Source organism: Neocloeon triangulifer, unplaced genomic scaffold (genome assembly GCF_031216515.1).
Source record: "Neocloeon triangulifer isolate White Clay Creek 2 clone unplaced genomic scaffold, ASM3121651v1 ptg000014l, whole genome shotgun sequence".
Lineage (NCBI taxonomy): Eukaryota > Metazoa > Arthropoda > Insecta > Ephemeroptera > Baetidae > Neocloeon > Neocloeon triangulifer.
Window position 1 is genome coordinate 29,630,805 of NW_026775556.1, and position 12,040 is coordinate 29,642,844.

At 38.2% G+C, this 12,040-nt stretch overlaps 1 protein-coding gene across 3 annotated transcripts in view; it reads left to right on the forward strand.

Annotated features, from left to right (window-relative positions):
• Nucleotides 1-12,040, forward strand: part of LOC132200277 (delta and Notch-like epidermal growth factor-related receptor) — a 98,863-nt gene that overhangs the window by 72,003 nt on the left and 14,820 nt on the right. For all 3 annotated transcript variants that reach the window (XM_059625623.1, XM_059625625.1, XM_059625622.1), the window contains exon 5: nucleotides 4,398-4,519. In XM_059625623.1, coding sequence (XP_059481606.1) covers nucleotides 4,398-4,519 — 122 coding nt within the window. The remainder of the gene's footprint in view (nucleotides 1-4,397; nucleotides 4,520-12,040) is intronic.

The window sequence follows — 12,040 nt, forward strand, 5'->3', positions numbered from 1 at the left end:
CCGTGAATTATTTATATTTTGAATTCATATTGATTTTTTTACAACGGTAATAAAAATATTAATGATGGCATGTTTAAAATAATAATAATAATTAATTTTATAGAAAATGAAATTTTCAATAAATTGTTGACCTAAATTTGTCTACTTAATTTTCTGTGTCAATTTAGGTCACTCGTCATCAATAATTTTTTTTTTTTATATAATTTCCACGCGTGTTAAGTTAATTGAAAGCGGAAAAAACGCTGAAGCAGCACATTGATTTAATCTTTCCGCCTACGTCGTCTGGAAATTCGCGCAGGTCGGGCATAAATTAAATTCGCACGATGCGGAACGCGAACGCGCCTGAGGCGCGCGTGGCGTGAATTGTGAATGTGTGGGAGAGGAGCGCGGTGTGCCGAACCTTTCTCATCAGCAGAAATTATACACGAAGAGCGCGCGACCTCATAATATAAATGCACGCGATTTCCATCTCTCGCGCAATTTATTAATGGGGCCGGAATAAAATAATAACGCGAGGGCGTTCGAGGGCACCCTTCATTTGATCGGCGCCAAGATCGGCCTCGGCGGAAGTATTAAATTTTATTGCCCAGCAGTTGGGAAAAGGGCCCGAATATATATTTATCGACAGGCGAGATCGCCCGTGAAAAACTGCAAATTGAAATTCTGGCTGCTGCAATGCGCGATCCCCTTTTGGGTACGGCCATTAAAATGAATGGCCAATCGTTTTATATGGAAATTCATTTCCGTTGTGTTTGTTTTAGGAACTAACGGGAATTAAAATGCCATTATTGCAAATTAGCTGTATCATTAATACCTCTTTTCATGCTCAAAAATTTATGAAAAATTTCGTATGTCTTTGAGATGACACACCCCGAGGTTTCTGGAATAGCTGGCAAAAGTAAAAGTTGTACACCAATTGTCATTGAAATCGGGGTGTCTCATCTCAAATAAGAAATAAGGCCAAAAACTTCAACAAAAATTATGAAACATTCAATCCTATTTTGAAATAAAAGCTTCAACTTTAACTGTGTGAAATCACTAGGAAATGGTAATTAATAAAATGCGTTAACTGTTGTAAAGAGTCTTCCTTTTTACAAACAAAATACGTATTCTTATAGGCTCAAAATGTTAGTTCATAAAAAATTCCCAGCTACAATCTATTTTAGGAAAAATGTGTTGATTTCATACGTAGGCTTTACAGCCGATAAGCACCGAATGGATCTTGGCAGGAATGGACTTAATGAATAGTAATAAAAAATCGAAGTAATAGCAAGTATTATTTTCCAATAAAGGGAAGAATGATGTCTTTTTTTACTAAAACTTTTGACGCAGCATTAATTTTTTAAGGAAAACTGCCTGTTTTAAACAAGACACTTCAGTAACTAAATTATTGTTTTGTATTTGTTCTTAAAAAATCACAAGTGCTTTAATTCCTTATGGAACTAGCGTAAAGTAAAAATTTTCAAACAGTACAACACTACAATAAATAAAAAGCCTAACATATTACGGACAAAATTTAAAGTCATATATAAAATTTGTGTTTTGTGTACAAGGTTCTTTATTCAAAGATTACTCTTCCAAAATTAGTGACGGTGCACTTTGCTTAACATCTCTTATTCATATCTCTGTCTATAGACTAAACAAAAAAAATCTCATTTCCGTTTGATGAACACCACAGACACTCTTTTATGATAGACGTGTTTGGCTCTGCCATTGTCCGTCTCTTCCACTCAGGTGCATGGAGTCGATTAATCATCCACGACCAGACGAACCGACAAACAAACAAAAGCAGCGAATGGAAATAAAAATCGACCAGCACATATATCCGGTTTCAAAGAAGAGCTTTCGAAATTCAGAGCAGCTTTGGATTACTCTGTCGCGGCGGACGGAGCCAATTCGGGTGGAAAAGCGGGCGCCGCTTTTCCGGCGCTGTGTGTATTTATTCGGCTCGAACAATACAACACAATCAGTCACCGCGCCGGGCACAATGGAAATTTCCGCCCGAGGAATTCAAAAGCAAAGCGCTTCCACAGCATTCGGGCCACGTGCGGCGCCGATGATTCTTTTTTTCCACCCAAGGACGCTCCACGGCTTCGGGAACTGAATCGATTGCTGTGGTAACCGTATTTGCGCGCGCGACAAAGTTTGCTGATTGCAAATTGGCCGGCGTCGAAGGGCAGGGAGACAGAAAGTCGGTGAAAAGCAGGCGATGCGCATCGAAAGTAGCAAGAAAATAAGGGAAGAGCCAAATAAAGCCAGTTGCCAAGCGCTAGAAAAAATTAGGTCAAAATTTAAGTATAAAAGTTTTCCTTATATTCTCTGTTTTTAATTAAGAAAATATCATTAAAAAGGCAGAATATGATTTTTTTAAATGAAATTAAATATTTATTTATTTATTTATTTTTTTTTTTTTTTTTTTTTTTTTTTTTTTTTTAGGGTCAGGCCAAGACAAAGTCTTGTCGGCCTGTGCCCTTTATTGGTGGTACGGAAGGCGCCACCCAATTATTATTTTTTTTATTTTTATTTTTGGGTTCAACTTTATTTAAAAAATCATCATTTTTATCATGTTTCAAGAATTTTAAAATTAAATTAGAGTTTATAAAAATGTATTGCAAATGCTTGAAATTTTCTTCTTTTGTGAAATAAACAAAACTAGCTATTTTGATGTAATATTAATTTTTTGGTAAAATAGACAATCTTTCTAATGAGAAGAATCCGTTTAATTTTTTTTTTCCAGCAGTAACCGAGTGATGAAATTTCCGACTTTTTAGATAAAATTTTCATGGAGTGAAAAACGTACTTCATCCTTATTTGAATTTGTGTTATTCTCAGCTAATAAAATTTGTTTCAATAAAAAAATTTAAATCTAGGCATTTTTAATTTCAGTTTATTTTGGAAAATTTTTATCTCTTTCAAATTTAGCTTTTTGATGCGAAGGATAAAGCCCGTTTTTATGACAACATTTTGAAGTTAATCTCTGCCGCCTCAGGTATTTATGGGATGCACTTTTCGTAATTTCTTCTTGCTATTCGGTGGAGTTCATACGTGAAAAACGGATGCAATCCGCATCATCAGCGTGACTTGCGAGTTGCATAGCTCATCCTGGGCTCGCGCGCATCCGCTCGAGAAGTTTTCATTCATTGCAATTAACATTACGCCCTGATTATTTATGCCGGCAGCAAGAGGCCTCGCCCAAGTTAATTCCTGGCGCATTCAGACGCTTACGAGTTTTGCCTCAAGTTTGAAAGTGTGTCACGCTAGCGGGTGCATCCTGAGAATTGCAGAATAAACAGCGACGGCAGTCAATTATCCGTCCGGGAGAGTAAGTGAGAGAGAGAGAGCTTATACAGAAAGTCGGCGATGCACTCGCAACACTCGTTAGTATTTACAGCGAGATTTGCTGGCAGAGTGTGAGAACTCGACATAACGACGCGAATTCCGCTCAACTTTATACCTGGGGCGATTCGAGTTGATGACCTCTCGCTCCCAATCGCAACTTGTCAATTTAAAATATAAAATAGCAACGCCGGAAAATTGATTCTTACAGAATAATTTTTTGTAATTTTTGTATCTGAATTTATTTAATTCCGAATAACATCTTCTTCTCATCTTAATGTTTTTTTATTGTCAGTTGTAATAAGTTTTTGACGCTTTAAATATTATTAATGTCTGATGTGATTATTTCCTCTCTCTAAAATTCACTGTGAAAATTTTTTGTGTGACTTCCTGATTCAAAATATGTGCGACTAAAAATCACCTTTTTTGGACTTATTCAATAAAAAACGCATTTTAAAGATTTTTATTTTCCCCCATTTTTCCTCTCCAGCTTGGCAAGTAGATTTAATTTAGAAACACTTGCTTTAAGATTGAGCCTATGAGTTTTAGTAAGTTGTTTACTAGGGCTGGCTGCCAATTTTCTCATTAATGAACCCTCCTAACAACCTTTTTTGGCCTGTTGTGAGAGAATGAATTGAAAATGAATATTTTTTTCTACTTTATTTACAAATTTCTTGTTTTTTTTTTTTTAAATAAATTTTGAAATTTAACGTTTAAACTATTAAAGTTTGTTGGTTTGACAATACTAACAACAATTATAATAATGTACCTAAGATAAATTTATATTTCTTTGTGATTTTTACGAAAATTCAACATCCCTTCACAAATTAGGACCGTTTTACACTGATATATTTTAATTACTGTAAGATTAATTTTATAACTAATTTTTTTGCATAAAACTTTGATTTTTTTCTCAAAAAAAGATACTATTTCGCTTTATCTCCAATCAAACTACTTGTAAGATTAATAATGTTTAAATTTTCGTTTCTTGTAATTTTACCGAGGTACAAATTGTATACCAAATAGTGTTTTGATTGAATCATTTTCCTCACTGTTAACAGTTGTGTCAACGAAGTGGCTGGACGAGCGTTGTGTTCGACTGCGGGTGGTCGTCAAGTCTGACAATTGCGGCGACGCTCAGGACTGCTCGGCAAAAGGCGTTTGCTTCACCAACGGATCAATGGTAAGTAGAACTGATTGATCGCATTTAAAACACATTTTATCAAAAGATCTTTGATAAGCGCATTATCCGAGAAAATGGCACCCGAGTGCAGTTTTCCAGCCATAAATCCCTTCACAAATTTTTTTATGTCGCGAGATGCAAATGAGAGTGGAAAAGGGATTAGCGCGGGTGGAAAAGCTTCGCAATCCGTTCTTGCTCGCGCCTCAAGTGCACAGTAAACAATGAGGTCGCTGGAGGGAAATGCACTTGGCGGCTTCTTTGATGTGGCTGCAGCGGGAAAAAGGAGCCCAAGCCAAGAGACAGCGGTCGCTTTTTATATTCGCGAGACCGCAATGGCGGTTTTTCTTTCTCTCTGTCTGCCTCTATTGTCACTCACTCAATTTCCTGAGAAGAAATCTCATTTCTTTTGAAATTGCGTCTCAAGAGCTAATTATTTTTGCCCTCTAATTAGCGGGACTCAGAGAAGATTTTATTTTATAGCAACGATAATTGTTTTGAATAAATGTAAATTTAAAGGCCCTCTCCTGTAAAGGTTTTCGTTCTTGATTTAAAAATGACAATAAATTAACAGATGAAATCAAAATAAAAAAATTCGCACTCCAAAGAGCTAAAACATGTTCTTAAGATTCACCTTTTCCCCCCAAAAGCATTTGATCTTAATATCTAAATGCTTAATCTCGATTAATTTAGTGATTTATCACCCTCAAGTTTCAAGTGATTTGGGCGTGGTAATGTAAGTATTTCATATTTGACCCTTATGAGTGCAAAATTTTCCAATCGCGATTTTGATTGCAGTCATGAAATTTTTTCTTCTCTTGAATTCAAAAATAAAAATCGTTACTGGAGATGGCCTTTTAAAATAATTTGAAATGAATGAGGAAAATTGGTAAAAATAAACCTGTATGTGTGCAAAAGTTTTTGTTTTGTTTAGTTCCCATCAAAAAACATTCAGGCCCGATTTTTATTTTTGTTTAGTCGCTCGCTCATTTTCTGGTTTTGCGGTTTTTTGCTAAACAGAAACAATGGCCGAAATTTTAATTTCAGAAACAAAGGGATGGATGGTCAGTGAACAATATTCATGGGGTAGCTGCATCCATCATCGTTGTTAGGGTGCGGCAGGCAAACAAACAACCCTTGCGCGGGTGATGTTTGTTTTCACGGTGCCAAATGCAAAATGCCATTCGTCTTTCAGACAACAAAAGCACACGCTCGCCCTCAGCTTTGTGCAAATTCACGTAACCGTATGATGCACCGGAAGTTTTTCCGCAGAGCAGCTACCACAAAAAGCCGGTTGCAATTTATGGCTGCTTTGAAGGCCTAGTAAAATTTTAAATAAATTCGTTGTCGTAGAATTTAATTTTGATAATACTTCTTAAGAGTTTTGCCGCATTTTTTTTATATTCAATAATTTCTAAATTGGTCAACACTTGGATTCTTTTTAAATCGACAAAATGTGACTATATTCATGTTTATTAAAATTATTATTTTGTTACCGAAAATTCGGCTGTTACAAAAAAAGTCTGAAAGAGATAAAAAATACTCGATTAGATATTTTTATTAGACTTTCTTCGCACATTTTCAAAAAGATTTATGACGTTAAAAGCTTGGATAAATTATAAAATTAATTATAATTATATATTATTAATTAATTAAATAAATAATTAAATTTGAATTGAATGTAAATGATGTGACGTAACAATTTGGACAAATAAACAACAATAATAATTTGTCTGATGAAATAAAATCCGGCTTCCTCGGTGAAGATGGGCAACTTTGTTTCTGCATGATAAAGAAAATCTCTGCTTTACTAGTTTCGATTGCGGGTTGTAACCCTAATTCATGAGCTCTTTTCTCGTCGGAAGGCAAAACAAAACGAAAACGAAACGTTTTGTTTTGTCTTCCGACGAGAAAAGAACTCATGAATTAGGGTTGCAACCCGCAACCGAAACTAGTAGAGCAGGGATTTTCTGTATCAGGCAGAAACAAAAAGTTTCTCATCTTCTCCTGATCTTCACCAAGGATTTTATTTCATCAACCTCGAGTGCCAAAAGGTTCCACAACAACCACTTTAAGAAATAATAGCATAGAATTATTATTTGGATCAGAGGATATTCAATTATCTTGAACACTTTTTCCACTAGAGTTTTTTTATTATAAAAGAAGAACGTTGTAAATGAAGAGATCGGGCTTTTCCTCGTTGCAGAAAATTGTTTTTTTTTTTCAAAAACAAATGGCAAAAACAAAAGAGCCATTTCTTTTTGAACAATAAATAATTTTTCTGCAACGAGGAAAAGCCCGATCTCTTCATTTCCATGATCATCTCCTCGAGTGTCAACTTCTTCAAACAAGGTAGAACGTTCTGCAGAATTGCAAATCTTTTATCTCTTTCATTAATAAACCATCAGCATTTTTCCACGGAATCGTTTTTCCGCGCGGACTTTCGCAGGCTTAGCCACGATTAAAAAAAGAGCCGCGCTCGGCCGCTCCTTTTCAGCTGCAACATTCGGACCACTTACTTTTTCATAATGAATTATACGCGCGGCGGCGCAAAAAACACAAAAACAACAACAACAACAAAGCGGCTGAATAAACGAGTGATGAAAAATGCGCAATGGGTACCGCGACGCTCGCGCACTCGTCCACTTAATAATCGCGTCGGTGCTTTTTGCTTTTGCATTTTTCCGCGCCACCGTTGGAATGAATTTTTAATTCTGCACGTTAAAAAAATGCTCAGACGCCGCACAAAGGGCGCTCTAGAAATTAATAACGTGTAGTGTTTTTGCTTGCGCTGTGAGTGAACGCAATTTCGAATTAATAATCGGCGCCGGTGAAGCGACAAAAAATACCAAAATACTCCCTTCACCGTGGCAACGGAAAGATATTAAATATAAGCTCAATGCAAACCAGACCATTTCTTGCAAAGTAATATTTGTTGTTTATGATTAAAACGCACATAATGTAATGGTCAAAAATACACATGCCTATTGTATTATTTATTCTTATTCAATTCAATTCAATTTTTTTTGTTCTGTTAGACAAGAATATTAACAGCAGTCTTTAGAACATGTCAGGTCTAAAATTAAAATTTAGAGAAAAAAAACCCGTTGCTTAGGGCAAAGGGAAAAAACTATAAGATTAGCGCGAGAAATTTCCCGATTAGCGCGAGACCAAATTTCCCAATTTCTGGAAAGAGAAAGTTTAATTCCTGCGTGCCAACACGGATTTCGCTCAAAACGGAGCTGCACAACTCTCTTGACAGGTGTGATTGACAAATGGACGGCAACCCTGGACAAGACAAGTGGTGCGCACATTCATGCAGTTTTTCTGGACTGGAGCAAGGCCTTCGACAGGGTGCCGCACGCACGGCTCCTTTCAAAGCTCGCCCACTACGGCATAAAAGGGCGGCTGCTTAAGTGGGTGGAAAATTTTCTCGTCGGCCGAACTCAGTTCGTCTCCTTCAATGGCGCACAATCCGAGCCCTGTGAGGTCTCGTCTGGAGTAATTCAGGGCAGTGTTTTGGGGCCTCTCCTCTTCAACATTTTCGTGGCTGACCTCCCTGAGGTCGTGGGCAACAGCACCCTGGTTCAGTACGCCGACGACGCGACCATCTACATGGAAATCGACTCTCCCGAAAACGCCGACGAGCTGCAGGAAGATCTGTGCAACATTGACGTGTGGTGTTCAAATAACGGAATGAGCCTTAACGCGAAAAAGTGCAAAGTGATGGACATTTCTCACGCGCGCGATCGGTTGGAGTTCGTCTACAACCTCGGTGAATCGGTGCTCGAGTTCGTGGACAAGGAGCGAATGCTCGGCGTCCACATCTCGAGGGATCTCCGGTGGCAGGTCCACACGGACATTGTGTGCAGCAAGGCGTCCCAATCTCTCGGTTTTGCGGCCCGAAACTTGCGCGGCTGCACCCCCCGCGTCAAAAGAATTGCGTATCTCTCGCTCATCAAGCCAACTATGACTTACGGTCTCCCTGCGTGGCACCCCACGTTGCAGGAGAACGTCAACAAACTCAACCGAGTGCAGAATCGGGCACTGCACTTCATCTACGGCCGCACCCCTCCGCCGCCAATTGAGCAGAGAATTATGCCCATTGACATGCACCTCAGGTACACCGACCTCTACTTCTTCAAAAAGTGCCTGAGCGGCGAGACGGACTTTGACGCGCGCGCCCGAATTGTAACGGGTCGTAAGCTGAGAGGTGACGACAAACAGGACCCCCGCCTCCAGCCACCCTCGGCCAACAACAAGTTCGGTCGCGGCGCTTTCTCCTTCAGGATAGTCAAGCCTTGGAACGACCTGCCACCTGCCCTTAAAAACTGTCCCTCAAGCAATTTTCCCTCCCTCTGCAAGGAGCACTTGTGGCAGTAATTCAAGATGAAGATTTTAAAGTGTTTGTGATATCGTTCTTTTTTTGCGATAGTGTGGGTTTACCGCGGCGGCCGTGTCTCTTTTGATGTCGGGCGTTTTAGCAGACATCTGCTAGTTGTAAACCCTTTCTTCTCTTTTTTCCAATTTAAAATTTTTGTATTGACCGAGAAGAATAAATAATAATAATAAATTTCACTTGTCAAAACTGCACAGTAAGTATTCGTGTATGTCATAGAAGTTGTGTTCACTTAGCACTTGTTTCAGTTTCAGGGTGAATGTCTTTTGATCGTCAATTTGTTTTAACTCGGCAGGCAAGTGGTTATAAATTCGAGCGATCATGACCGCCGGATTTTGCGCTGTCAAGTTTAGTGTCACTGGGGGTATGTGAAGGTCATCTTCGTTCACTGGCTTGTTTCTCGTATTTTAGACGTGAACTTCCTCTGCCTCATTGTTTCTGGCAAATTTATCAGGGTATTTCATATAAAATTTCCTTTTTTCTTATTTATAATTTACATATTGGCAGATTGCTTTTGAATTGCGTTTCAAAAGTTTTAATAATGCTTGAAAATATTTCCAGACAAATCCAGCTTTTGATTTTCCCTCTTGTTTGTTTTGTAATACATAGTCCTGAAGTTTATTCACTTTGTATTTAAAAAAGATATAATAAACTGTAAAAATGTATGGACAAAATCCCAGCAAAACGTATATATCACATTCGCTCCAATTTTAGCGTCATATCATGTTCCACGTGGCTCTCTGTCCCTCTCTTCAAATCCTTTCCATGTGTGCTTTGTAGCCAACTGGAATTCGGTCGTGAAACAGAGAGACTGTATTTCCATTTCAAAGTCACGCCTGGTGGACTGAGTGGAAATAAACGCCGTCGGCCGCGTGTATGAATAAATTCACGCCTACCAGACAGGGATGAACAAAAAAGGGAGCGGGTTCGTTTAGTTTGACTGCATGGTTATATATTATGTGGGACGAGAGAGAGACGATGATGAAGCTGCGAATTTAATAATGAGACGCGAGAAAACGGCGAAATATTTATGGCCTCGTGTCTCTCTGCTCGTTAATTTTTCAGCCGGACGTAAATCCTAATTAATTACAACTCCCGCGGCGGCCCCACCCGTTTCCTCTGAAGAGCAAGAATCAATATCAGGCGCAAAAGATGGAATTTTTTACTCGTGTATATTTTTTTCCCCTTCCAAAGAAATGAGGATAATGCGGTGAATTTGCAAAAGCGTCCTTGCTTGCTTCGTTAGCGCGGTGCAGACGACATTCCTTCTCAACTCAATTATCCGCCGCCGGCCTCAAAAGAGACGCAATTTCGTTTCATTTTCTCGGATGGCAGCTTTTTCCTTTTGCAACGACGACGAGGAAGAGCCAGTCAATATTTACTTAATGGATCGGTCCTGGGAATTTTTTCTAATAAACGATGGGAGGCAAATTGCTGATCTGGATTGGTGACGAGGCTATACGGAGCGAAATTAAATCAACCAAAAGTGCAAAATCAATTCCTAGTTTTCCTCTTTAGGATTGGATTAGTATTCCCCTAGAATTCTGAATACAAAAGCTTGCATGACCTCCAAGTTTATATAACGTTGATGACAATCACTTCAGTACACATTTTCTCGGTGGGCAAGCTTTCTATCAAAGTTTTAGAAAGTACAAGTGGTGAAACTAATAATAATTTATAATTTTTTATTAAATTGCATATTCCGGCATATTCTTTTACAGATTAAGAAGATTTAGAAGAATTTTACTTTCAAAAATTTTGTCTATGAATTACACATTTGTTGCTTCAAATAGTGATTAAATCTGCTTTCTTGCAACGCAGAGATACCAATAAAGTAAATTTAAAACTAGAATATAGTATATATTTTGGCAAAAAAAAAAAAACAATATTTGTTTCAAATAAAGAAACATAATAAATATGAAACAGACACTTCAATTTTATTCTGCCAAATATTAATATAAACATGTATCTTTTGTCTTTAAAAAATTGTCCTCTGTGTTAATCCTTTTCATCGCAAGTCCCTCTGATGTTCCTGATGCGGCGCAATGTGCGAAGGCGCAACACTTTGATAACGAGAGGGAGACCGTAATGATGGCGATAATAATAATAATAATACTTGGGCATAATCTCGAGTTGACGAGCGGCTGCGGCGTTTCGGCTTTGGCAGCAATTAAACGCCCTCGCAGATGTGGAGCAATTTGGCTCTCGGCAGGAATAACTCTTGCAGCTCTGCTTGTTTTATGCGTATGTTTGCTCGTCGGGCTGGCTGGTTGCACGGACGGGGCTCTTTGGCTGCCTGCCGGTGACACCTTATCGCCGCCGCGCAAATAATTCATGTGCGTCTCGCAGGCCCATTTTGCAGCGCGCACATACAACTTTGCGGCTCGCGCGCGCATTGTGCGTGCCCGTAATTTATTCTTGTATCCGACGCAGCCGCCCACCCGCCGGCGGGTCTTTTCCACCCGTACACTTGTCCTGATTCCACATGAGGCAAAAGCACATACGTGCAAAGATCCTACTTGTCGAATTACACCAGATTGTTATCAACATTTAGTAGAACAAAGAAATCTCAGCAGATTAGATTTTAAAAGCAGATGATTTTTTTTTTGAAGACTTGAGAAGTCGACAGGGAAATTTGAAAATTTGAATTTTTTTTAAAAAAAATTAAGCAGTTCAAAAAAATTCTAATTGATATAAGCATATAAGCTTCATTATTTCTTTATTATTATTGTTTGTATATTTTTCAAAACTGTTACATTGGAATGATTGCAGGAAAAAAGTTGATTTGAGGTTAACATTGAATTTGTGGAGGGGAAAAGGCACCACCACTAGCACAGATTTTGCTAAATCTTGTGATATCAAAATGCCCCATCCGCCACAGTGAGCAATAATGATATTGGTTGAGTATTTTTGAAAGAATTTGAATGGAAAATATAAAAAACCAATGTATCTAATTTCAAATGTGTACACAATCTTCCTTTGCTGTGGGATTTTTAAGAATTAGTTTTGCTTAATGGCAATCACCGAAATCAATGATTTATCACTTTGGTTGACATATGCTAATGTTAATAATGTTTTAACTTACATTATATTATTGTTAATTATTATTGACTTATGACTCGTTG